The sequence below is a fragment of the Narcine bancroftii genome, chromosome 2, assembly GCF_036971445.1.
Source record: "Narcine bancroftii isolate sNarBan1 chromosome 2, sNarBan1.hap1, whole genome shotgun sequence".
Taxonomy (NCBI): Eukaryota; Metazoa; Chordata; class Chondrichthyes; order Torpediniformes; family Narcinidae; genus Narcine; species Narcine bancroftii.
In genome coordinates this window covers 36143949-36171785 of record NC_091470.1, presented here as the reverse complement: position 1 = coordinate 36171785, position 27837 = coordinate 36143949, and the positions used below count along the sequence as shown (strand labels likewise).

The 27837-nt window shown below is 42.5% G+C and overlaps 2 protein-coding genes across 8 annotated transcripts in view; one reads left to right on the top strand and one right to left on the bottom strand.

Moving 5' to 3' along the window:
- Window positions 1-1440: 1440 nt before the first annotated feature.
- trmt5 (tRNA methyltransferase 5) lies at window positions 1441-13744 on the bottom strand. Of its 2 annotated transcripts, none has more exons than XM_069916279.1 (5): window positions 13656-13744; window positions 4892-5535; window positions 4443-4567; window positions 2561-3212; window positions 1441-1604 (listed from the first exon to the last, which is right to left on the bottom strand). In XM_069916279.1, exons 1-5 carry the CDS (start codon window positions 13658-13660, stop codon window positions 1534-1536), a joined length of 1497 nt encoding a protein of 498 aa, XP_069772380.1. In that variant the 5' UTR covers window positions 13661-13744; the 3' UTR covers window positions 1441-1533. The 2 variants fall into 2 exon arrangements, with proteins under 2 accessions (XP_069772380.1, XP_069772381.1); XM_069916280.1 differs by having other exon boundaries at window positions 2649-3212.
- A 115-nt stretch (window positions 13745-13859) lies between these two features.
- Window positions 13860-27837, top strand: part of slc38a6 (solute carrier family 38 member 6) — a 79533-nt gene continuing 65555 nt past the window's right edge. For 5 of the 6 annotated variants that reach the window (XM_069916277.1, XM_069916272.1, XM_069916275.1 and 2 more), the window contains exon 1: window positions 13861-13949. In XM_069916277.1, the coding sequence (XP_069772378.1) occupies window positions 13896-13949 (54 nt within the window). In that variant the 5' untranslated portion in view covers window positions 13861-13895. Of the gene's footprint in view, window positions 13950-27837 lie in introns of all 6 variants that reach the window. The other variant, XM_069916274.1, reaches the window with a different exon arrangement.

The following is a 27837-nucleotide window of genomic DNA, read 5'->3' as shown; positions in this document are numbered from 1 at the left end:
ATTCAATGTAGAAATAACTTAACATACCTGGTGATCCAATGGTATTTTTCAGTTATAATAGATACAAACACAAAATATCATTACCACTTAGTCATAAACAAAATATGGAACACTAAAAATGACAAATGTGTCTAATTAGCCATATTATAGTCACAACATTTAATAATAGAAGGAAATTTAATTTTTGATAACAGTAATGAATCATTTTTGTGCGCATTACCTGATAGCAAAAGAGCTTAACCCTAATGGATGATCTCGACCTGAAATGTTGACCATTTCTGTGCCTCCATAGATGCTGCCTGGCTCACTGAGTTTCCCCCACTCACACACCACCTTAAGTAATCCTTTACTTAAGGTAGTATGTAAATAAAAAGTATGGAAAAAAAGGTTGAGAACCTTAGGGTTAGGGATTTATTGTCTGGTTGTGTGGTACCCTTATGTTTAACTTCTCTGGTTTTCCATGGTAGTAAATGCTGGCGTATAAGACGGTGCTGAACATTAAAAATGTCACCCCAAAACAAGGGGTCCTCAGATATGCCAAGTATAAAATCTGTATCATTACAGTGAAATCTCATCGCTGCCCCACGGGCTCCATCTGCCCAATCTGACTGCCATAGGCTCTGTACAGGCTTTAAACAGTCTGTTAAAGGACAGTGGTTTATTTTAAAATATACTAATGAAATTTAAACCTTTACTGGGTAATTTGCTTTTAAAATATTGTGACAGCATCAATTCACTGATCAGTGGATTGTTGGTAAAGGACAATTGGAGCAGTAAGTCTCAGGGTATTCTTATACAGTGAGTATGTCAAAACCTACATTTTAGGTGGAAAATCTGAGAATGAGTTGTCTTATACACTGGCATGTATGGTATTTTCATTGCTGTGGATCCTAAAAAAAATTGAATAATATCCTTATCAAGGCAGAGGGAATTATACTTCACTGTTAACATCCCTTTATTAATTAATAATAAAAATCACTTGTTGAGCATCTAATTCTATTAATGAAATACAAATTGCACCACTACTGTAAATTGAAACCCTAATCTTTAGATATGACAGCTCCAGAAAATGTTATGATAAATGCAGTTTATTTTAGTGCACTTGGGCTGAAGCCATCTATTCTTAAACCTACTGAAATTTCCTCTGCTCTGTGAAATATATCTCAGGTTATTTAAACATTCTGAACATTTTCCAAGAATCAAGATGATTGATGTTTTCTGAATGCATTTTAAGTTTTATTTGCAGTTAGAATGGTGATGGTGGAGTTGAAATTTTCCATTGTATTCTATCATGTTAGTAAGTAACCAATATTCAGTGGAAAAACTATCCTGGTGAGCAAGTAAAGTGAGCCCCTGAGAGGACTTCAATCCCCATTATAACAAATCACTGGCTGTTTATAGAAGCAAGTCATAGAAGTAAAGAGTCCAGGAAATGATGCAAACATTCTGAGATTCCTTTTACTGACTGGCAATTACATTGCACTGTATTCAGTTTCTTAACAGCTCAAAATGAATTTGCTCATTTATCACAAGTCACTTTGGTCCATTGCAGGCAGGAATCTCATCAGGCCTGAGGCGTTTTGGCGCTGGTTCTTCAGTATTGTCTAGAAAGTTGAAAGGAAAATTGCACATTAATGACAGAACTTACAGCTGTTGCCAAACTTAAACTTAAAAGTTTTTTTTAAACCCTTAACTATAATCTCTCATGTTCATGTGCTGCATCTTAACATCCTTAAACTCAAAGCTGTTTGATGACCAGTCAGTATTTGCTGGCAATGAGTGCATTGGCTTGATAATAGAGGAATCAAGCCCAGCACTCTCAGTGTGGGAACACAAGAACTGCAGATACTTGAATAATGAGTGCTGCATTCATCCAACTTCACACTGTTTGCCTAGCATTTACATTGATACTTTTCAGCAGTAAAATTTAAAATGGTATATTTTATTTCATATTTTTACCTGCTTGAAAGATAATCACAGTAAGATTAGAAAATATGGGAGCATGTCATGTGTAAAATTCCATTCAACCAAGTTTCACTCATTGAAACCAAATATATAACACAATAAAAATAAAATATTTAAATTACTGGTGACTGCCATAGCACTTAAAATTAAGGAGTTAATATATATCACTGTTTTTACATTTAGAAAATAATGGTTATACTAATGTATTTAGGTTGGGATAGTATAAGGATGCCTGTAAATGCAAGTCCTTGGGCTGTTTATAGGAATAGTGACCAGCTGCCAAATGTGTAAAAGTTAACAGAGTACTTTTCTGTTTCTAATATATTTAAATTCAAACTTCGTCATAACCTATTGTACTACGATAAACCTGATCATACTGAATGTTGGAAACTATAAAAACTATTCTGATAACATCACATTAATCTGCTGGAATCTAGAACAAATAGCAAAATGGAGGAACTCAGTGGGTCAGGCTGCATCCATGGAGGAAAATGAAGAATAAATATTTTGGTTTGAATCCGTGCTCCAGATGTTGCCTAGTCTGCTGAGTTTCTTTAATTTTAATGCGAATAGGTACTGCCATGTAGGTGCTGACCTTCTGCCAGTAGATTTCTACATAGCACTTCAGCAGGGATCTTAAAACTTATACACATCATTTCCTTGTTGGGGGCCACATTACGAACCAAATGAATAGAACAACGTCCTTCTAAGGTGGTTCTTAGGAAATGTTCTGCTCTTCTCTGAATATCTTTGGCAGGTTCATCACACTTGGAAAAACTGTAGCAATGGACTGTGGGTAAAGCATCAATCTGGCCTTGTTCCTCCAACAGTTGTCTGAAGGCATCCAGGAACTCAATAGCCAAACCAGGCAAATTCATGATTATGTGAATGGAAGTTCTATTCTCCTTCAAAGAAAAGGCTTCAGCTTGTTTTGCTAAATCAACTTTAACTGGGCCCATAATAAAGTCCCTGCCATCCAGATTGAATGTTTGTATTTTTTTGTCTACTTTGTTCATCTTGCAGTTATGAATCAGCCATTTATAAGATTCAGGGTTAAGATCATTTGCCATGACTTTGCAGTTTTTCTTTGCTGCTGGAATAGCAAAAGGTCCAACACCAGCAAACACATCATACACGACATCTCCTGCTTTTAGAAGATCAACTATTCGACCACGTTCTGTGCTAAGTCGCGGATTCCAATAGACTTTGGTAAAATCAAATTCGTATGTTATGTTGTTTTCTTTCACCTGTCAAGACACAAATGATACAAATTCATACTTCAAAGGTAAATAAATTGTTCTAGTTAAACAGAACTTCCAAAATAAATCCTATAATTCTTTATAGAATGGAATATTCAGGATCAGAATTTATTGTCACGAATAAGCTGGTTTTGAAAATGCAATGTAATTGATTAAAAAGAAAAATTGCTTACTTCCTGTTTGAAAAATCACCATTGGTACTAAGTATTCCCCACTGGCTTAGCAATGCAGAGTACAGTACAAGTGCATGTCTAGGAGTGAATGGATATAGCAGGAGTCCACCATCTTAACTACTTTCCACCTAATGTTCTAAATTTATTATAGTAAATCTATCCCAGGTTTTACTTTCAAATGGGAAAATTGAAAAGCTTCATCTTCAGGTAAACAATCTGTCATGTCTTTAAAAAATTATCAACACTTCCTGGGCTAGACAGTAAGATAATTCTATCCAGCTAATGCTGTCTTTTTCAAACACTCAACCACTATCAGGTTCCTCTTTAAATTGTACACAATTTCATTCCAAATGAAATGCATTCAGAATAAAATGCAAAACTGGAAATCCTGTTTCTTTTAAGCCTTTATCTAAAAAGTTTACTTCAAGGTATAGATCAACTTCAACATAATGAGCCTTAGTATTTTGCTTTTTCTTGGACATACCACAGATATCATGTTATCGAAGATGGAAATTGAGTAAACTTTAATTTAAATGCAACAGTTAAAAAGTCATTCTCCAATACTCATGTTTTATCAAAGTTGAAATGTATACTCAGTCTGCCATATAGGTACTTGATATCACATAAAATATTAATTTATGAACTAGGAGATCTTGGTTTGTGTCAGATAGTAAAATACTGGTCATAGCCTCTTACATATATTAACATCTAACATACTTGGACATTGAAAAGATTTTTCCTTTCTTAGAAATATGCAATGCATTTTACTACAGCTTGATATCTAAAATAATGGTTAAAAAACAAAGAATATAATTTCTTGATTTAATTAGGCTTGGTATTATCTATACCTGTTTAAAAAAAAAATCAAAGCTACTTTTCGCACATGAGCATTACAATTTGCATTTTAGCCAGCAAGATTATTTGTGTCCATTCATAATTCCCATTGTAAAAAATTTGGAAATGATAAAATATTGTGTAATTTTAAATTAACAGAACTAACATCACTGGGAAACAAATAAAATGAAGTGCAATATTATATTCCTACCTTTGCTATCATATTGTCTTCCCCAGCTAGTATTTCCATTTGAAAATTACGGTAAGTGTTGTCAATTATATTAATTTTATTAACCACTGAAGTTATTCCAGGATTTTTATCCATTATAACTTGACCTAAGAAAACAAAATTGTTGACAATTTAGAGAAAACAGTACTTCAATCCATGTTTTCTTGGTAATCCAGTTTTAATAAAAATTAGTTTGCATATATTTTTAAATAAATGACAACAGTTCTGAACTAAAAGCCTCTTACTTACAAAACTATTAACAACAATAATTTACCAGTCTAAATATTTACAACAAAATACCAATGCATTATTTTCCATACAGGGGATTGATCAGTTGTAAATTATTAATTCAACAATGTTTGCTTTAAATATAACTGCTTTCTCTTAAAGACAATTTCTTTTTAGTTTAAATAATTATATTCAGACCCTACCAATCAGATGCTTGTATGGAAGCTGATGATCTCGAAGATTCATGTGAGCAATATGGCCAACTCTGCTAAATCCGGTGGTTACATCTTGTCCTGCAGGCAAAACTGCCTTCAGAATTTCTTCAGGTTTGAAATGTTCGTACGTCATTATGAAACTGTACATATGAATTTGACAATCAACATTATATTTCTTTAAAATAGCACTCTCCAAAGCCCCAAAAGACTCTGAGCACGATATTGTGTTTGGGTCCAACAAAAGGAATCTGTACATTTCATCTTCAGAATCTTCCACTACACGCTTTAGTCCATGTCTTTTTATTGCTACGTTTTTCAAAGGTTTCATGATTTTGTTTATCAAGTCCTTCCTCACCTTGAGAGCTGGAAGTGTAATATTTTTCTGAAACAATTCCTTGTTTAGCTGAGTTATGCCACGGACTGCTGCAGGAGGCAAGTAAAGATCAATTTCCTCTTCAGGGTTCTGGACTGACATTGTGTCTAATTCAGAGATATTATGCTTGGATACCCACTGTCCTGGGAAGTACCACGATTTGATTGGAGCAAAATAGTGTCGCTGCTTTTGTGCCAACTTTTTAGCCGATGTACCCAAAATAGCTCTTGGCCACGTCTTGGTGGAGAAAACAAGAAACCTAAGTTGGGGGTTAAAAAGGTTGAATGTCAAAATGTTAAAAATATTAAGTGTCAAACAGTGTAACTAATGCAATAATGATCCAGGCTCAAGCAACTTTGTTACTGACTGATGAAATTCTGTGAGATTCTGCTTTACTAGCTCAAGGAACAAACTTTTGCCAGGACCAAACACAAAGCAAACTAAATTTCCATGGCAGAATGTGATTATTTATGAAATAGGTTCTCAAATACAGGTTTTTATCCTTTTATCCTATATCCTTGGTACTGGACACTTCTTGGTATTTGGATTATTCCAGATTATGGAATTAAAATGGGAAGGCGGTACAGATTCGCACAAAACATAAACCCTTTTTTATGGAGCGACGCCGCATTGAAGACAGCTCAACAAACAATGACTGTCTTCATTACCCTTAATCCCTCGCGCAGCTGGAACCACTCTGGGAAATGGTGAGCGGTTACAGCTATATGGGGGTTTATGGGTAATGAAGACAGCCATTGATCCCTCATTAAAACAAAAAGAGGCTCCCACTGCTGGGTTCTGCCGTGCCCTTGTCTGCCTCCTTCCAGCCCAGCTTGGCTGCCACTGGGTTGCTTCCCATCATCTGGTCCTTCTGCACCAGCTTGGCTACTGTGGGGGGGCTTCCCATCACCTGCTTCTCCCTTGGGCTCAACTCTTGCTGCTACTCAGGCTTGGCCACTCCCTGGCGTACCCTCAGCTTCTCCCTTTGGCACCACCTTCTCTTTGGTGCCGGCTCACTTCTCCTTCCTCCCAAGCCGTGGAGCTCAGCACCCAGGTTCCTTCACCCTCTGGCCCCGGTGGCTCCAACTTCTTGTCCCTTCTGGGTCTCCATGCTCTTTGGGCTGCTTTCTCTCCTCACTCTCTCCCCACTTGCCCACCTGAGTTGCGCTGCTGAGCTCTCTCCGCTCGCCGCCCAAGCCTTGTTCTCTCCTCGCTCGCCACCCGAGCTGCGTTCTCTCCTCGCTCTCTCTAAAACACCTGAAAATAATGTTAGTTTTTGGAATCACGGATAAACGGATAAGGACCAGTACAGTAAAACCCCTGGTATCCGGCACCTATGGAGATTGATAGATAAGTGTGGCTGGTTGCTTGAGACTTGCTCTTACAATATCTAACATCTGTAAACAGTTTAAAAGACAAAAACCAAAATACTATACTGTACATACACTGAACAAACTTCATTTGCATAAATATATAAAGCTTAAAGCATTTTACTTTATTTTCAGTTCTACTTTGAAAATATTTATTTGTCGCTGCATCTGCAGGTTCCTCCCCCTCCACAGAGCCGCCCAAAAAATGAACAATAAATACCTCCCCCTTCCCTAAATTTATTGATAAAGCTTCTTACTGAGCAGGGATAAGGAGACACTTTAAGAGACTCACCCCCACAGTGAGTGGCATCAACCAGCTCTTCCTCTTGGGTGATGCCATTTTATTCAAACACAATTTTCCAGCGACTATGAGCAAGGCATGACTAATACACTCCGCTGGCTGAATGTATGCTCTCATCTTCACCAAAATTTTGCATTACTTCAGAGAACATTTACTTTCACAAATTTATACTTGTGTATATTTTTACCTATTATTTTATTTTCAGTTAAAAAAATTATTTTCTTCGATTTCTTTTGCCAGATGCTTGATGCTGCCAGTTGCCAGAGAGCAGGAACTTTATTGTAATAATTTGGAGTTCCATTGATCGTCAAAGATGTTGCAAATGATTTTACTTTGGGCATCTAGAGGATTCCTCACTGCCTCCCTTTTTGTAGAACAGATGGAATATTTTTTACTCCCAATTTTTCCTGCACGTCGATTTTCCTATCAGTATTGCTTTGAAACTGCTATCAATTTTATTTCCAGATTCTATTCATTTCTTCCTCCCTCCCCCCCCCCCAATCACATTTTCCAAATCTGACTTTTGTCATTTTTACCTCCGATTGGCTGTCAACTAGTATCAAATTTAAGATGAAAATCGAGAAACACAAAAGCTGCAGATGCTGGATTCAATGACCAACTTCTAGTGCAGCTGGCATCAGGCTGTGTGTGGAACCTAGGTACGAAGTCCCCAAGTGCCACAATGTGCTGAGGCAGGTACTTCTACCTGCTCCAGACGTTGTGCAGGATGGGCCTGCCCTCAATCCCATACAATGTCCCAACCAGCTGGATATTGCTACGCCACCTAATCTTTTGTGGAAAAGTTTTTTCAGGAAAACACTTTGACAAGTCAATCAGGGAGTTGTCAGCACAGAACATCCTGTAGACTAGGGACAAGGATTCGATGGATTCTGTGGGGTACTTTCTTCAGCAGATTCCAGAACATCTGGTAGAATGCCTCATCACAAACAAGCAAAACGTCCTAGTCTTCTGGTGGTAGTGTGACAGAATATAGAAATGTTCTTGGGAGATACATTGGGGCAGGTATTTTAGTGTAGGTCACATACAAACACGTTTGACTGCAGGTCACATTCAAACACTTTAAAACAGATTTTATTATTGGGGCCAACAACCTTTGCAAAAGCTTTGGAGAGGGCCCAAGAGACTTCCCTAACAGATGAAAGAGCTTGTCAGAGTTGCAGATTGTCTGGAGGGGAACTTGCTGTTCTAAGAGAGTCATGTGGTTTTGCAAGCAGAAAGAGTCACACAGGTTTTCTCTCTCTCAGAGAGAGAGAGAGACAGACAGAAAGTCAGCAGAAACAACTGGGACTAGAACAGGACAAGCTGGGAAGCTTGTGAAAAACCCCATTTGGAAGGCAGGTTGTGAGTGCTTAGTTCAGCTTGGTCAAAGCCCTTGCAGTTCATGCAAGAGGAGAGGACTGGCTATTTAATATTTCACTTGAAACAGGAGAAACAAAAAGGCACTCTGTGGTGACCTGAAAGAAAGGTTATCATCTGGAGAACCCTGAGGGGGCAGGTTTCGTCAGCAAGACACTGAAGTGGCTGATTAAAAAGGAATCAGTTTTGGGTGTTCTGGAACAACAAATCTCTCTCTGAAAACGAACAAGAACCTTCCTGTGTGGTAACCACTTACCTTTCAAGCACCAAAGCCTGGTGAACTTCATAAATGTTAAATTCTGTGCACAGTCTAAGAATTGCCTGCAACCAGTGAACTTGGAGGAATGAGAAGTGAGATTGGACTGTGAACCAAATAACTTTTCTGAACTTACACACACATATTACATATGCGCACCTTGAATTAGAAGGGGGTTAAGTAAGGTTAGTTAAGTCAATAGTGATAAGTTAGTTTGATTCTGTTTTCATGTTTAAAGATAATTAAAAGTAAATTTTGTTTAAGTAACCATTTGTCTTGGTGAATATCTATTGCTGCTGGGTTTTGGGGTCCTCTGGGCTTGTAACAGTAGAGTAATGAAGGACTAATTTACATTACTCCCAGAGATGCACGCAGAGACAAACATCCAGTGCTGCTGGAAGAACATCAACTCGGTCTGTCCGAAACATGTCAGTGTTCCAGCACAGTGAAATGTCAGTTAGGTAATGCTGCCAAATGGCAGATTCCAGGCTGTAGAAGCATATTTTTTAAAAAATTTTTTATTTTTCACACCATAAACCACATTGACCATGACACATACTTTTTCCTTTTCAAATATATACAGTGCCATTTTCTCCCCCCCACCCCCCTCCTCCCATCCCACCCTCCCTACCTCCCCCCCCCCATCCATTTAAAGTACAAAATCTAGGATACATTAAACCAGTCAAACAATGTTGTCATTCAATAAAAATAAACAAGAAATTCCACTGAGTCAATTCTTTTCATTTCCTCCTCCTTTCGTTAATTTAGGTAGTGAATGTCCCCAGTAGGTTTTCTCTATTGTGTTTCATGTAAGGCTCCCATATTTGTTCAAATATTTCATTATTATTTCTTAAACTATATGTTATTTTTTCTAATGGAATACATTTATTCATTTCTATATACCATTGTTGTATTTTCAAATTATCTTCCAATTTCCAGGTTGACATAATACATTTTTTTGCTACGGCTAGAGCTATCTTAACAAATCTTTTTTGTGCACCATCCAAATCAATTCCAAATTCTTTGTTTTTTTATGTTACTTAGGAGGAAGATCTCTGGATTTTTTGGTATATTGTTTTCTGTAATTTTATTTAATATTTGGTTTAGATCTTCCCAAAATTTTTCTACTTTCTCACATGTCCAGGTTGCATGAATTGTTGTTCCCATTTATTTTTTACATCGAAAACATCTGTCAGATACTGTTGGGTCCCATTTATTTAACTTTTGAGGTGTAATGTATAGCCTGTGTATCCAGTTATATTGTATCATACATAACCTCATATTTATTGTATTTCTCATCATTCCAGAACATAACTTCTCCCATGTTTCCTTTTTTATCTTTATATTTAAATCTTGTTCCCATTTTTGTTTAGTTTTACCATTTGTTTCCTCATTCTCCTTTTCTTGCAGTTTAATATACATATTTGTTATAAATCTTTTGATTATCATTGTATCTGTAATCACATATTCAAAGTTACTTCCCTCTGGTAACCTCAGACTGCTTCCTAATTTGTCCTTCAAGTAGGATCTCAATTGGTAATATGCCAGCACTGTATCTTGAGTTATATTGTATTTATCTTTCATTTGTTCAAAGGATAATAATCTATTTCCTGAAAAACAATTTTCTATTCTTTTGATCCCTTTTTTCTCCCATTCTCTAAAGGAAAGGTTATCTATTGTAAAAGGGAGTAACTGATTTTGCGTCAATATTAGTTTTGGTAATTGATAATTTATTTTATTCCTTTCCTGTAGAAGCATATTTGAGGGAAACATTGAGGCTTGGCACAGCCAATGCAAGAGCACTGTGGGGGAAGGACCACAGTCTATGATCCTTCTGTAAGCAGGCAGTGAGCGGCTGAGATTAGTGGGGAAGCCCCTCAAGCAACAGAATAGTAACACTGGAAGGGGTATTCAGTGAGGGGAGAGAAGAGAAATAAAGTGGTAACAGTAGTCAGGGGAATAGTCATTATTCTCTATGGAAGAATCAAGAGTGCCCAAGGCTGTCTTGCCTATCCAAAGATTGGATTTGGGGCATCTCATCTGATCCGCAGTGGAATTTGGAGTGGGAGGGGAAAGATGCAGTTGTCATGGTCCATGTGAGTACTCGTGACTTACTGAGAACTGAGAATAACAGAAGGCAAAAAAAACAATAGGGAAGAAAAAATGAAACATGAAAGTAAGCAAGCCAATAACAAAAGACATTTTTTTTTTCCAGATATAGAAAGAGTGGACATTGGACTGCTAGAAAATGATGATGGAGAAGTGGTAATAGAGAACTAGAAAACAATGAACTGCTGTGAATACCTGAGGCCCTGTTTCCCATCGGCACCTTTGAGCGAATCCTGGTCCTATTGCTGGTTCCTATGAGCCAGATCCCAGCAGCCCAGTACCACTCAGTGATGTGGTGTTCTCCTGCTCTAGTCTGCGCACCCTCAGAGTGTGCAGCCCTTTTGTAGGCTGGGCAGCGAAGTATGGACGCCATCTTCCTGGACACAGTCTTTTGTGGGTTTGCGATGGTAAGAATTAATACCACTGGCCTGATCTACAGGTATTTAAACCTGTACAGGGTTGTTGCTATTCTAACAACCTGGATGTAGGACCCTGTGAAGTAGTGCTGGTAGATGTATCTTTAGCCCCTTTCACACTTGCCAGTGATCCCAGGAATCAAATGCCAATCGGCCTTTAAAGTGGCAAACGTGAAAGCAAAATCTGCTCAACGCCAGCACACATGACATCATCCCATGCCAGGGATTGCTGGCCTCGATCCCTAGTACAATCCCGTGCCTGCAGACGGCGGCATTCAGATCAGGCCAGTGTGAAACGAGCAATTGCATTGGAGGTACTATCTTTTAAAGGTTGAACAGACTAAACGCAGGTGTGAAAGCATTCAGTGTCCCAGTTAGGAGTGGTCTAGTGTGAAAGGCCAATCCCCCATTTCTATCCTGGGACACTGAACGGCCGATTTTCTGGGATGCAAGTGTGAAAGAGGCTTCTGTCTCCTGTTCCTCCAGGATCTGCACCAGTTGCAGTGTTTTGACACCAAATTGTAACACTTTGGACTTGTCAGTGTTAGATTCTATTTGCTATTCCTTTACCCACTTTCTCAATTAATCTAGATTATGTTGTAATCTTAAATAACCTACCTCTAAATTGCCTAATATTGTGAGCAATGAGCTGCTGAGGGGTCACCACATCAGGGTAGAAATGGTCAATCAACATTTCGCACTGGGAGCCTTGATCAAGACCCAAAACCTTTTCTACCCATGGCAGTGGTCTGACCCACTGAATTCCTCCAGTAGCTCATGGCTTATTCAAGATTGCAACATCTTCAGTCTGCTTTTATCTGGATGTCGTTCTCCTTTCGCCCAGCAGCTTTTAACCCCCAACCCAGAATCGTCCCAGCAGCTTTTAACCCCCAACCCAGAATCGCCCCAGCACCTTTTAACCCCCAACCCAGAATGGCCCCAGCACCTTTTAACCCCAACCCAGAATCGTCCCAACACCTTTCAACCCCCAACCGAGAATCGTCCCAGCAGCTTTTAACCCTCAACCCAGAATCGTCCCAGCAGCTTTTAACCCCCAACCCTGAATCGTCCCAGCAGCTTTAAACCCCAACCCTGAATCGTCCCAGCAGCTTTTAACCCCCAACCCTGAATCGTCCCAGCAGCTTTTAACCCCCAACCCTGAATCGTCCCAGCAGCTTTTAACCCCAACCCTGAATCGTCCCAGCAGCTTTCAACCACTAACTCTGAATCATCCCGACAGCTTTTAACCCCCAACCCTGAATCGTCCCAGCAGCTTTTAACCCCCAACCCTGAATCATCCCAGCAGCTTTTAACCCCCAACCCTGAAATGTCCCAGCAGCTTTTTAACCCCCAACTCAGAATTGTCCCAGCAGCTTTTAATCCCCAACCCAGAATCGTCCCAGCAGCTTTTAACCCCCAACCCTGAATCGTCCCAGCTGCTTTTAACCCCCAACCCAGAATCGTACCAGCAGCTTTTAACCCCCAACCCAGAATCGTACCAGCAGCTTTTAACCCCCAACCCAGAATCGTCCCAGCAGCTTTTAACCCCCAACCCAGAATCGTCCCAGCAGCTTTTAACCCCCAACCCTGAATCGTCCCAGCAGCTTTTAACCCCCAACCCTGAATCGTCCCAGCAGCTTTTTAACCCCCAACCCTGAAGTCCCAGCAGCTTTTAACCCCAACCCTGAAGTCCCAGCAGCTTTTAACCCCAACCCTGAATCGTCCCAGCAGCTTTTAACCCCAACCCTGAATCGTCCCAGCAGCTTTTAACCCCAACCCTGAATCGTCCCAGCAGCTTTTAACCCCAACCCAGAATCGTCCCAGCAGCTTTTAACCCCAACCCAGAATCGTCCCAGCAGCTTTTAATCCCCAACCCTGAATCGTCCCAGCAGCTTTTAACCCCCAACCCTGAATCGTCCCAGCAGCTTTTTAACCCCCAACCCTGAAGTCCCAGCAGCTTTTAACCCCAACCCAGAATCGTCCCAGCAGCTTTTAACCCCAACCCTGAATCGTCCCAGCAGCTTTTAACCCCAACCCAGAATCGTCCCAGCAGCTTTTAACCCCCAACCCTGAATCGTCCCAGCAGCTTTTAACCCCAACCCTGAATCGTCCCAGCAGCTTTTAACCCCAACCCAGAATCGTCCCAGCAGCTTTTAACCCCAACCCAGAATCGTCCCAGCAGCTTTTAACCCCAACCCAGAATCGTCCCAGCAGCTTTTAACCCCAACCCAGAATCGTCCCAGCAGCTTTTAACCCCAACCCAGAATCGTCCCAGCAGCTTTTAACCCCAACCCAGAATCGTCCCAGCAGGTAGCTGAAAAAAGCCCCAGAGCAAAGACTCTTGTTCACTAGGGGTGGGCATTTATTGCCCACGTCGGATCCCCCACCAGAAGCGACACGCTTGACTGCCGCCAAGGCCTGTGTGCGATTAACGTCCCCGCGCGGGCTGCGCCCGGGTCCCTCCTGCGCCTCCATTCGGATGGTGGCCGGGCCACCCGGAGTCAGTGCGGGCAGGAAATCCCTCCCGGACGACACGAGCCACCGACTCACCTCATGCCGACCTGATGCGGCGGCGGCGGCGCTGGTCCTCGAGAGCGTCATCACCACGCGTGCGGTGACGTTTCTTCGTGAGGGGAGGGGCGGTCACGTGGGGGGAGAGGGGAGAGGTGGTCACGTGGGGGGAGAGGGGAGGGGTGGTCACGTGGGGGAAGAGGGGAGAGGTGGTCACGTGGGGGGAGAGGGGAGAGGTGGTCACGTGGGTGGCTGCGGCGCGGACGGTCGGGAGGTGCGATGGGCAGTGAGGTTTGTGACAGCGAGTTAGAGGGCGAGTTAATCTCGCGAAACGTGAGTGTGTTTAACATGAACCCCTGGGTTGGGGGGTGCGGGGGTAGGAGTGGTGGGGTTAGGGCTGGGGGGGGGGGGGCGGATTGTTGTGCAGAGACCTGTCCAGCTCCAGGTTTTACAGCTGACTCAGCACTTTGCAATGCAGTCTTTTCCTGACGCAAAAGTGAAATTTTGAACGAAATCTAATCTTTGTTGCATTATTGAGAGAAGTCTGTGATAACTATGGACTTACTGCAAGATAAAAGTTAGCGAGAGTCAGCGACCAGAGACGTGTCCTGACCATTTTTCTGCCAGAATGATATTTGACCTCCCATCCTCTCAACGTTAAAGTTTCTTTAGCTCCCCTTGCAGATTAAAATTTTAAAAAAAGCATCTCAAATCATTTCAGGTTGATCAGAACTGGCCAATTCTTCCTTAACATTGTCTTAAGTTTTCTGCCTCTGAAGCTGCTGCCAGACCCGCTGGTATCTCACAGCTTTCCCATCACTCCAACTGGTGATCCTGTGCTTGGTGAGTGTCAGACCCTGTGAAGGTCTTCAGTAAACTAAAACCCCCACTGAGGATTGGTAAGAATATCTCCACCATCAGTACCCGTGCACCACAGGGCTGCCTTCTTTCTCCCCTGCTTTACACCAGTGACTGGAGCTCATTACAGCACCGTCTACAAATTCGCTGACGATACCCTGGGAGCAAAAAAGAAAGGGGTAATGTGTCAGCATACAGGAGGGAGATTAAAAACTTGACTCGGGTGTCCACAACAGCCTCGCATACAATGTCACTAAAACCAAAGAGCTGATTGTTGACTTCAGGAAGGGAAAATCTGAGGTGTACGATCCAGTGATCATTGGGGGAATCAAAGAGGAGCAAATTTAAGTTCTTGTGTGTCACTATCTCGGAGGATCTTTCCCGGACGAAACTTCATGAAGAAAAGCACGTCAGTCGACTTCCTCAGGACTTTGGAGAGGTTTGATATGACATTGGAAACCCTGGTAAATTTCTACAGATGTGTGGAGGAAAGTGTTCTGACCAGCTGCATCACGGTCTGCTACAGGGATACCAATACCCCTGAGTGTAAAGATCTGTAAAAGGTAGTGGATGCAGTCCAGGAAATCACAGGCAAAACCCTCTCCACCATTGAGAACATCTATGGGGAACGCTGCCACCAGAGAGCAGCAGTAATAATCAAGAATCCACACCACCTAGCACATGCTCTGTTTTCACTGCTGCCATCAGGAAAGAAGTATAGGTGCCACAAGACTCGCACCACCAGGTTCTGGAAAATCTGCAACCCCTCCACCATCAGACTCCTCATCAATAAACTCAATCAGGGCCTCATTTAAGGACTCTTAGTTTTGCTCTCTGTATTGGTTACAGTTGGTTCACATGTGTATTTTTTTTTGCACTACCAATAAGTGGTTTATCTGCCTCGTCCACAGGAAAAAGAATCTTAAGCTTGTATATGATGTCATGTATGTAGTCTGACAATAAATCTGAAATGAGAATATTATTGAGAGAGCACCACCACCAGAGGTGCTTTCTTTCAGGTGTGGCATTTAACCAGAATTCTGTATTATTATTGCAAAATATGCAATACCCTGTACTGAAAAATACTCAGCAGGTCAGACAGCATCAATTGGGATATAAATGTAAATTGTTGTTTCAGATCTGTGACCTTTTATTACATTTAGGAAAAGTTAGAAAGGAATCAAGTTTTGGCTAGAGAGTGAAAGAGAACAGAGAGTGGTGTGGTGGAGAGCAAAAGAGAATGACATAAATGATATTGGTACTGGTTGTGATGTGGTGGTGAAGGCTGATTAACTGCAGCCGGAGAAGGTCTTATTAGGAGGAGATGAATAAAGGCAGATGGATACAGTACGTGGCAGTTGCTGGAAATCTGGAAAGAAAAAAAATGTTTGAAATACATAGCTGGTCAAGGAGCTACTGGAGGAAGAAATCCTGAGTTAACATCACAGGTTGATGATCTAGCATAAGACAAGGACAATAAAAACAGAAATTTTGGAAATGCTCAGTGAATTTGGCAGCATCTGTCAGTTTGGTGTTGCAGATGGATAGATCGGATTAAGGGAATATTTATGGTAGGATGCAGTCAATATTGGCTGGCCTGTCATCCAGTCATTTGGTTTAGTAGATAATCAGGAGGTGATTATGATAATTTTGTTTCCCTCGGTGCTCTGTATTGCTAATAATGACTATACCAGTAGATAAAGAACAATGGCGGAGCAGGCTCGAAGGGTCGAATGACCTACTCCTGCTGCTATCTTCTATGTTTAAACTGTTCCATGGGTTTTGCTGATTTGATAGAACTGAGGCTTTAGTTCAGCACAGACCCTGCATCAAGCACAAGTCTTCTTGACATCTTCTGCAGAAAGGGGGAGATTCTTTGCTCCAACAAAATGCACCAGCTGAGTTATTCCTGTGTGACAAAGTCCATTGTCAACATCAGCATGTGTGGAGGTAGTAAAGGCTGAACAAATGTATGCCTGACTAAATGCATCAGGGACCACATTCTCTTTCCCAGGATGGCACTTTATTATGTAACTAAATGCTCAAGTTCCAACCTCCATTTTTAATGCTGCAAGTTCCACCCTCCATTCTTGAATCTTTGCTTTCTTTACCTTTGTACATTGTCAAACATAAAGGCTGCTGACCTCTGATCAGTAACCAAGCTAAAGTGGCACTGTGCCAGTAGTGGCTACATTTGCCCTCTGCCTCAATGATGGCAGTCGCTTCTTTCTCCACAATGTGGTAGTGCAATTCATTTCCTTGCAGCATCTTTGACATGAATACAACAGGCCATCCTCCTTGGTTAAGGACATGAGAAATAGCCACATAAGATGCGTCACACTCTACCTCAGAGGGAAAGTTTTCATCCACCGAGTGCAGGGTGGCTCCCTCCAACTCTCTCTTTAAGTTATAGATGTTCAGGGCCTTTTCCTCCATTGGAAACTTCTCTGTATTTACCATTGGTTGAATCTTGTTAGAAAACCCATGAATCCATTTGGCATAATAAGCAAACATCCCGAGTACCCCTTTTAAGAAACACAAATTTACTGATGGAGAAAGTTCTTGTAGTGGGGGAAGTCGCTCAGGATCTGGCTTAATAATACCATTCCCCACACAGTATCGAAGCACATTCATGGAATTCATAGACTCCACAGTCTTTGAATCATTAAGTGTTCGGTGCCTCTGACTGATGGTCTTTAGGGATTTCTTTACATTTTGATCATGTCCCTCTTTTGTATGTCCAGCAATAGTGATATTTTCAAGGTAAGGGGAACGCTGCTGCCAGAGAGCAGCAGTAATAATCAAGAATCCACACCACCCAGCACATGCTCTGTTTTCACTGCTGCCATCAGTTTTTCTTCTTTACCTAACTTGTCCATAGCTCGTTGGAGGGCGGCTAACCATTTGTGACTCCAAATGGAATCCTACAAAATTAATATAAATGTCCATTGGCTTCAAAAGCTGTATACTTCTTATCTGACTTCTTCAGTGACACTTGGTGGTAGGCACTTTTCAGGTCAAAGGTAGAGAACACACTATATTTTGCAAGTTTGTTCATCTTTTTGTCAATTCTTGGCAAGGACTAAGAATTGTCTATGAATAATCCACACACATTTGCTTCTTGTGTTGGTGGGTAGGATCCTTCACCACTACCACTTGGGTTCGCTATGGTGATATGCACTTCTCAGTTATGCCTTCTGAAAGTAATTGATGAATATCCTCTGCAATGAAGTCCTGATCATCTTTGCTAAAGCATTTTGATTTAGCAGCAATTGGTTTACAGCTTGGTGATAAGTTTGGAAAACGGGATGGCTCATCTATTTTTGCTGCTATCAGTGAATAGGAATGGTCAGCGCCATTCACAGTTAGCTCAGACAAGGGTATTCAAATTTCACACTCAGATTCTTTCTTCTTTGGCTTGGCTTCGCGGACGAAGATTTATGGAGGGGGTAAATGTCCACGTCAGCTTCAGGCTCGTTTGTGGCTGACAAGTCCGATGTGGGACAGGCAGACACGGTTGCAGCGGCTGCAGGGGAAAATTGGTTGGTTGGGGTTGGGTGTTGGGTTTTTCCTCCTTTGCCTTTTGTCAGTGAGGTGGGCTCTGCGGTCTTCTTCAAAGGAGGTTGCTGCCCGCCAAACTGAGGCGCCAAGATGCACGGTTTGAGGCGATATCAGCCCACTGGCGGTGGTCAATGTGGCAGGCACCAAGAGATTTCTTTAGGCAGTCCTTGTACCTCTTCTTTGGTGCACCTCTGTCACGGTGGCCAGTGGAGAGCTCGCCATATAACACGATCTTGGGAAGGCGATCGTCCTCCATTCTGGAGACGTGACCCACCCAGCGCAGCTGGATCTTCAGCAGCGTGGACTCGATGCTGTTGACCTCTGCCATCTCGAGTACTTCGACGTTAGGGATGAAAGCGCTCCAATGAATGTTGAGGATGGAGCGGAGACAACGCTGGTGGAAGCGTTCTAGGAGCCGTAGGTGATGCCGGTAGAGGACCCATGATTCGGAGCCGAACAGGAGTGTGGGTATGACAACGGCTCTGTATACGCTTATCTTTGTGAGGTTTTTCAGTTGGTTGTTTTTCCAGACTCTTTTGTGTAGTCTTCCAAAGGCGCTATTTGCCTTGGCGAGTCTGTTGTTTATCTCGTTGTCGATCCTTGCATCTGATGAAATGGTGCAGCCGAGATAGGTAAACTGGTTGACCGTTTTGAGTTTTGTGTGCCCAATGGAGATGTGGGGGGGCTGGTAGTCATGGTGGGGAGCTGGCTGATGGAGGACCTCAGTTTTCTTCAGGCTGACTTCCAGGCCAAACATTTTGGCAGTTTCCGCAAAACAGGACGTCAAGCGCTGAAGAGCTGGCTCTGAATGGGCAACTAAAGCGGCATCGTCTGCAAAGAGTAGTTCACGGACAAGTTTCTCTTGTGTCTTGGTGTGAGCTTGCAGGCGCCTCAGATTGAAGAGACTGCCATCCGTGCGGTACCGGATGTAAACAGCGTCTTCATTGTTGAGGTCTTTCATGGCTTGTTTCAGCATCATGCTGAAGAAGATTGAAAAGAGGGTTGGTGCGAGAACACAGCCTTGCTTCATGCCATTGTTAATGGAGAAGGGTTCAGAGAGCTCATTGCTGTATCTGACCCGACCTTGTTGGTTTTCGTGCAGTTGGATAACCATGTTGAGGAACTTGGGGTGGCATCTGAGGCGCTCTAGTATTTGCCAAAGCCCTTTTCTGCTCACGGTGTCGAAGGCTTTGGTGAGGTCAACAAAGGTGATGTAGAGTCCTTTGTTTTGTTCTCTGCACTTTTCTTGGAGCTGTCTGAGGGCAAAGACCATGTCAGTAGTTCCTCTGTTTGCGCGAAAGCCGCACTGTGAGATACTGACGCTGGAAATCCTGGCCAGGTATTAAGTCAGAACTTGGGTCCTTCAATACACCAAGTTGTGTGGCAGCGTATGATTGGCTATTAAGACTAAGAGTTAGGTCAACAACAACATATTCTTGGGAACAAGGGTTTGAAGTTTTCTAAGCCATAGTAATGTTTTTACTGGATGGGAGAACCTTTAGTTTTAGTTCCCTCATGACTTTCTCACTAATGTAGCTATCAGTGCTGCATGAATCCAACAGAGCACCTAACCTTTTAACATTCACAGACACAAAGGTTGCGGCTTGAATGAGTCCTTGAGGCACATTGTTAAGTGTAGCCAGTACATGAGAGTCGACCACTGTGGCCACTGAGCTTGATGAGGCCTTGGATTTGCACACCCATGTTATCCCATGAATGGTAAGGGAAACCACAAAAGAAACATTTCTGTTTTGTATTATAAGTGGAAGCCACAGCTGGTTTCTCAAGAGCAACTGGAAGGTTATTAGGCAGCCCTGCTAGAGAATCCTCACATACCTGCAGTACCTGTGATGGTTCAGGGTTCATCACTGCATGTGTATGGGCCACCGGAGTAGCATATGCATCATTATTGCATTGAGCTATGTCTAACACAGTAGCTTGGTTATAAGCAGTCTGTAAGTCCAGCGTGTTCTAAGAGACTCTGGTGTATTGCAGGTGAGGCAATGCCAGTGATGAGTGCGTCGCGCATTACCTCGTTTCCACACTGCTCCGCACTATGATCTCGAAAATTACTGTTTCCCTTTAACTTTTCCAACTTACTGAAGAAATTATCTAATGATTTTCCTGGCTTCTGCCACCTGATAGCCAGTAAATGTCTGGCAAAAACCTCATTGGGAGTGTTAAACTGTTCAATTATTATTTTGATAATATTGATTCTAATATTTCATCTTGTATTTGGAATGGTAAGGGGGCCAGATTGAATAAGCTTCACTTACAGAAACCTAAGAAGGATGGTGGTATGGTCTGACCGAATTTGAGATTTTACTATTGGGCAGATAATATTCGCTATATGATTTATTTAGATTTATTACTTTGATAAATTTGATCATCCACTCTGAAATCTGTCCAGAATTGTTCCTTAGCCTCTTTTGTAGGACCAGCATTACCTGAATTATCTAATATCAGTAAGTATATTTCCAATCCAATTATTAAATATTCGTTTAATTAGAGGAATTAGGGGATATGGGGAGAAGGCAGGTAGGTGGAGTTAGGTCATAAATTAGATCAGCCATGATCATATTGAATGGCGGAGCAGGCTTGATGGGCCATTTTTGGCCTACTCCTGTTCCTACTTCCTATGTTCCTATGTTACGTATTTGGTTTGAATTTTGAAAGTATTTTGGACTAAAATCTTTTACCTTGGCTAAAATTATTTATCTTAATTTTTTTTTACACCATCTACTCTTAGCGCAGGCTTAGTGGAAAAGAACTCCTTTCCAAAAACTTTCAAAGGTAGATCCAAAAAGAAATTAATAAGCTGGCCAGTTTCTATATCTTCTGCTCTCCAAATCAGCCACTTTCGAAGCTAATTTGAAATTGTTGGCAGACAGTTCAGAACAAAAAACTTCTAATTTGTCGACATGATCATTAACTGTATTCAAGCCTTCACCACAGATCCCAGGCGCTCTCAACTGCTGATATCAACTGCAAAACCTTTTTGAGTGCAGATTTAATTTCCCGTTGACTCTTCTACCGTTTTTGTTATTTCCCGTGGTGTGTCTGTTCAGAAGGTCAGAAATGGAGTCTGCAGTCGGAGTGGCTGTCTCTTTTTGTGGTTTTTTGCAGCTTTAGCTCTCCTTGTAGCTGTTTTGAAATGATCAGCAATATCAATTAATAAAGGAGCAAAGTATAAAGCACTTTGATTGATAAGTTAAAGGTAAAAGAATGAAAAAAGTTTAAAAAAGAACAGAAGCACCTAACTATTGCTGCTATTCCATACAGTAGCTAGACGGAAGTCCCATTAAGTGATTTTTTTGTATTTTCTTGTCTTGCGGACAAAATCTACTTATGGATGTATGCCAAAGTGGATCCCATTTGTTACTTTTGGATGATATGTATATGAGAATGAAGTAAATAGAATTAATTTGATTTGGATCCCTGGATAGTGAGAAGGGAAGAGGCCTTAGTCTCTGTTCAATCACAGATACTCCTGTAGTTCTCTCCACCTCTCTGCAATTTCAAACATGATTGTTTTCTCATTTTGTCACTTCTGATGAAGGTTCATCAAGGTAAAATATTAATTCTATTTTGGTTTAACTTGCTGAGTTTCTCCAGTATTTTATATTTTTATTTCAGACTTCGAGCATTTGTTTTTTTTGCCTTGTAATAAAAAGATGAAATAGAAAGTAGGGTTGTTTGCTCTAGTTTTGGAAGCATTGTAGTGGATCTCATAATTTACCGTTATAATGATTTCCTTCTTTGGAGCAGTCATTTCTCTCTTTGATGGCACTGTTATTTTAGTGCCATCTGATTTTCACCTCTCCTCTCTTCTTCTGTAACTTAAAATGTGCTTGTTTTCTTATTTCTGAAGGGCCATTGATCTGAATTGTAAACCTTGTAGTTTTACATCACTAGCTACATGAGACATTTCAGAGACTATATGTTGCCCTGATAAAGAGTAAACCAGGGTGAGGAAACCAGGTGATTGTCTATTCCCTCACCACCCAGGCCATGCCATATTCACACTGCTACTGTCAGGAAGGAGGTACAGCAACCTGAAGACGAACACCCAGTGGTACAAAAACAGCTTCTTCCTCTCTGCCATCAGATTTCTGAGTGGACAATCAGCTACAAACACTTCCTCACTTTCTCTTCTTTTTGCACTAATTTATTGATTTAAAAAGTGTAATTTATAGCAATATTTATACCTGTGGAGGCTGTTGCAAAAGAACAAATTTCATGACATGTTCATGACAATAAATTCTGATTCACTGAGGAGGGAAGTGTTTTGATTACATCAGTAGCTCAGGGCAGCATAGTGACAGAGCTAGAAATCCTGTTGCTTCTGTGTCAAGAGACTTGGCGTCATTCCTGGTCTCAGGTGCTGTCTGTTACATGTTGTCTCTGTGATCACATGGGTTTCCTCCAGGTGTGCTGATTTCTTCTCACATCCCAAAGATGTGTGCACTGGTAGGTTAATTTTCAATTTACATTGCCCCCCTCGTGTCTGTAGATGTGTGGTAGAGGATAAAGAAGGGATGAATGGAGTCGATGGGTGGTTGATATTCTGCATGAAGTCAATGGCCTGAAAGCCCTGTGTCCATCTTGCATCCCTTGTCTCATTATAATCAGAATCAGAATTTATTGTCATGAAATTCAGTGTTTTGTGGCAGCCTCATAGTGCAAACATTCATATTATAACCATCTGACAACATTATGATTTAAATAATAGTGGACGAAAAGTAAGGTCAAGTCTATGGTTCATTGATTATTCTGGAATCTGATGGCAGCGGGGAAGAAGCTGTGCTTGTGCCACGTGCTCGTCTTTAGGTTCCTATACCTTTTTTCCAATAGTAGCCGAGTGAAGAGGGCAAGGGCTGGCTGGTGGAGGTCTTTAAGGACAGAGGCTTTTGTTCTTAAGGCACCACCTTATGTAGATGTTCTTGATGGAGTGAAGTCTGGTGCCTGTGATGTCGCAGGCCGAGTTACCAACCCTCTGCAGTTTATTCTTGTCCTGAGAGTTGGCGCCTTCATTCCAGGCAGTGATACAACCAGCCAGAATGGTCTCCATGGTACACTTGTAAAGGTTTACAAGAGTCTTTGGTGACATACCGAACCTTCTCAGACTCCTCACAAAGTATAGCCGCTGCTGAGCTTTCTTTTGTGATTGTATCGATTTGGAGGCTCCAGGACAGATCCTCGGAGATGTTTACACCCAGGTATTTCAAGTTCTTGACTCTCTGCTGAGCCCTTGATAAGGACTTGGTCGTGTTCCCCTGACTTACTTCTGAAGTCTGCAATCATCTCCTTGAGCGCATGCCATCTGTGATTCTGCCGACAACTGTGGTGTCATCAGCGAACTTGTAGATGGCATTGGAATAGAGTCTGGTCACACAGTCATGGGTGTATAATGAGTAGAGCAGTGGGCTAAGCACGCATCCTTGGGGTGCACCTGTGTTGATAATCAGTGAGGAGGAGGAGACATTGTTTCCAATTCATACTGACTGGTCTTCTGATGAGAAAGTCAAGGATCCAATTGTAGAGGGGATTCAGAGGCCTAGAGTTTGTAGCTTGTTGATCAGCACTGAGGGTATTGAAGGCTGAACTGTAGTTGATGAAGAGAAACCGTATGCATGAATTACTGTTTTCGAGGTAATCCAGAGCTGAGTGGAGAACCAATGATATTGAATCTGCTGTGGAGTGATTGTGATGATAGGCGAATTGCTGTGGATCCAGATCTTTGCTTAGGTGCTTGTTAATTCTGGCTATGTCCAGCCTCTCAAAGCACTTCATCACAATAAAAGTTAGTGCTACTGGGTGGTAGTCATTGAGGCACCTCACACTGCTCCCAGGATGATTGATGCCCTTTTGAAGCAGATGGGAACATCTGACTGCCACAATGAGAGGTTGAAAATGTCTATGAACATTCTGGCTAGTTGGTTGGCGTAGATTTTTAGTACCCTGCCAGGTATCCAGTCAGGGCCTGACCCCTTGCGAGGATTCACCCTCGAATGATATTCTGATATCACAGGGTCCTCAGTCTTTTCAGGGATTCTAGTAGGCACTGTTTGGTTCTTCTCAAAACGGGCATAGAAGGTGTTCAGCTCATCGGGTAGTGAAGCATCACAACCATCTATAGTGTTTGCCCTTGCATTGTAGCCTGTAATGCCCTGCACACCCTGCCATAGCTGGAATATATCTCTGTCTCTCACTTCCTCCGGAATTGCCTCTTTGCTTCAGAGAGGGCAAGTCATGCCTGGACTTCTTGTAAAGATCCCAATCTCCAGCCTTAAACACCCTTGTTCTCGCCCTCAGCAGGTTGCAAATTCACCTGGTATTTGCGCATGGGCGCACAAACATCCACGCAGGTCTTGATGAAGTTGTTGAAGTCTATACGTGAGTTCTTGAATATGTTCCAGTCCACTGATTCAAAGCAGTCCAGCAGATGCTCCTCTGCCTCCCTTGACCATACTTCCGCCGTCTTCACCACTGATGCTGTGGTCTTCAGTCTTTGTTTGTACATTGGGAGTAGAAGTACAACCAGGTGATCAAATTTGCTGAAGAGAGGTCGTGGTATGGCTAGGTATATGCTCTTCATGGTGGTGTAGCAGTGGTCGAGCTGTTTCAAGATCCCACGTTGTTATTGTTGTACTTGCCTGAGCTGTTTAAAGATCTTTCCCAACTGAGACTACTGATTCCAAGATCTGCCGGCAATCTTAATACATTGATGTTGTTGGGTGGGGGTTTTATGTTTCTTGTTTTTTATTTGATTATGCCCCTGTAAGGTGCCATCTTAGTGTTGTATCAGAATTACCAGTGGTATCTCTTAAAATTGTGCTAATAACCAATCTTCTTTGGCTTGGCTTCGCGGACGAAGATTTATGGAGGGGGTAAAAAGTCCACGTCAGCTGCAGGCTCGTTTGTGGCTGACAAGTCCGATGCGGGACAGGCAGACACGATTGCAGCGGTTGCAGGGGAAAATTGGTTGGTTGGGGTTGGGTGTTGGGTTTTTCCTCCTTTGACTTTTGTCAGTGAGGTGGGCTCTGCGGTCTTCTTCAAAGGAGGTTGCTGCCCGCCAAACTGTGAGGCGCCAAGATGCACGGTTTGAGGCGTTATCAGCCCACTGGCGGTGGTCAATGTGGCAGGCACCAAGAGATTTCTTTAGGCAGTCCTTGTACCTTTTCTTTGGTGCACCTCTGTCACGGTGGCCAGTGGAGAGCTCGCCATATAACACGATCTTGTTATATGCTAATAACTAATAATTGCTAATAACCAATAGTAATACAGAATCTACAATAATACAGTAATACAGACACTAAAGGCGGTGTACGGCCCCTCACCTCAAGTCCAAAGCCCTCTGCGCAGCTCAGATGGCGAAATCCTCCTCAGCGACAAGATCTCCATCCTCAATCGATGGTCAGAACACTTCCAATCCCTTTTCACTGCCAACCGCTCAGTCCAAGAATCCACCCTGCTCCAGCTCCCTCAACAACCCTTGATGAGTCTAGAGCTGGATGAGGTCCTTACCCGGGAAGAGACATATAAGGCAATTGAACAACTGAAAAATGGCAAAGCAGCAGGTATGGATGGAATCCCCCCCCCCCCCCCCCCCCCCCAGAGGTCTGGAAGGCTGGCGGCAAAGCTCTGCATACCAAACTATGAGTTTTTCATGCTTTGCTGGGACCAAGGAAAGCTGCCTCAGGACCTTCGTGATGCCATCATCATCACCCTGTACAAAAACAATGGCGAGAAATCGGACTGCTCAAACTACAGGGGAATCACGCTGCTCTCCATTGCAGGCAAAATCTTCGCTAGGATTCTCCTTAATAGACTAATACCTAGTGTCGTCGAAATTGTCCTCCCAGAATCACAGTGTGGCTTTCGCACAAACAGAGGAACTACTGACAGTGTCTTTGCCCTGAGACAGCTCCAAGAAAAGTGCAGAGAACAAAACAAAGGACTCTACATCACCTTTGTTGACCTCACCAAAGCCTTCGACACCGTGAGCAGAAAAGGGCTTTGGCAAATACTAGAGCGCCTCAGATGCCACCCCAAGTTCCTCAACATGGTTATCCAACTGCACGAAAACCAACAAGGTCGGGTCAGATACAGCAATGAGCTCTCTGAACCCTTCTCCATTGAAAACGGCATGAAGCAAGGCTGCGTCCTCGCACCAACTCTCTTTACTATCTTCTTCAGCATGATGCTGAAACAAACCATGAAAGACCTCAACAATGAAGACGCTGTTTACATCCGGTACTGCACGGATGGTAGTCTCTACAATCTGAGGCGCCTGCAAGCTCACACCAAGACACAAGAGCAACTTGTCTGTGAAGTACTCTTTGCACACGATGCCGCTTTAGTTGCCCATTCAGAGCCAGCTCTCCAGCGCTTGACGTCCTGTTTTGCGGAAACTGCCAAAATGTTTGGCCTGGAAGTCAGCCTGAAGAAAACTGAGGTCCTCCATCAGCCAGCTCCCCACCATGACTACCAGCCCCCCCCACATCTCCATCGGGCACACAGAACTCAAAACGATCAACCAGTTTACCTACCTCAGCTGCACCATTTCATCTGATGCAAGAATTGACAAAGAGATAGACAACAGACTCGCCAAGGCAAATAGCGCCTTTGGAAGACTACACAGAGTCTGGAAAATCAACCACCTGAAGAAACACACAAAGATCAGCGTGTACAGAGCCGATGTCATACCCACACTCCTGTTCGGCTCCGAATCATGGGTCCTCTACCGGCATCACCTACGGCTCCTAGAACGCTTCCATCAGCGCTGTCTCCGCTCCATCCTCAACATTCATTGGAATGACTTCATCACCAACATCGAAGTACTCGAGCTGGCAGAGTCCGCAAGCATCGAATCCATGCTGCTGAAGACCCAACTGTGCTGGGTGGGTCACATCTCCAGAATGGAGGACCATCGCCTTCCCAAGATCATGTTATATGGCGAGCTCTCCTCTGGCCACTGAGACAGAGGTGCAGCAAAGAAGAGGTACAAGGACTGCTTAAAGAAATCTCTTGGTGCCTGCCACATTGACCACTGCCAGTGGGCTGATATTGCCTCCAACTATGCATCTTGGCGCATCACAGTTTGGCGGGCAGCAACCTCCTTTGAAGAAGACCGCAGAGCCTAGCTCACTGACAAAAGACAAAGGAGGAAAAACCCAACACCCAACCCCAACCGACCAATTTTCCCTTGCAACCGCTGCAATCGTGCCTGCCTGTCCCACATCGGACTTGTCAGTCATCAACGAGCCTGCAGCAGATGTGGACATACCCCTCCGTAAAACTTCGTCCGCGAAGCCAAGCCAAAGAAGAAAGAGAATACAGAATCTTACAGATGCAGACTTAATTTAACTTTTAATAGGTGTAATTCCCTGAAATGTGTCTTTAAATAGTTGTCACCCAAAGTTCATTGATAATTTTATTTAAATCATTCCTTTGTTGCAAATGGTGCAGTCAGGCTCTAGTCTTGTCAATTCCAGCAATTTGAATTTCCTTGTCTCTTCATTTGTTGTTTGGACAAGATAGTGCAGCAGGTTTGGCCCCTCACCCTAACCCTCCCAGAAGGCATTCATTCTAAATACATCTTGACACAAACCTTTCTAAACCCTTTCTTGGGCACAAATTTGTTTAAATGTGGATTTTTATGCAGTCATAATAATTAGAGCTTGAGAAGGGAATTTTTCACCTCACACTATAAGGGAAGACAGCAGATTAGCAATGGCTGGAGTTACTGCAAAAAAAATGAGGCAAGTGCAGGACAAGTACATACCAAAAGGAAAGAAAA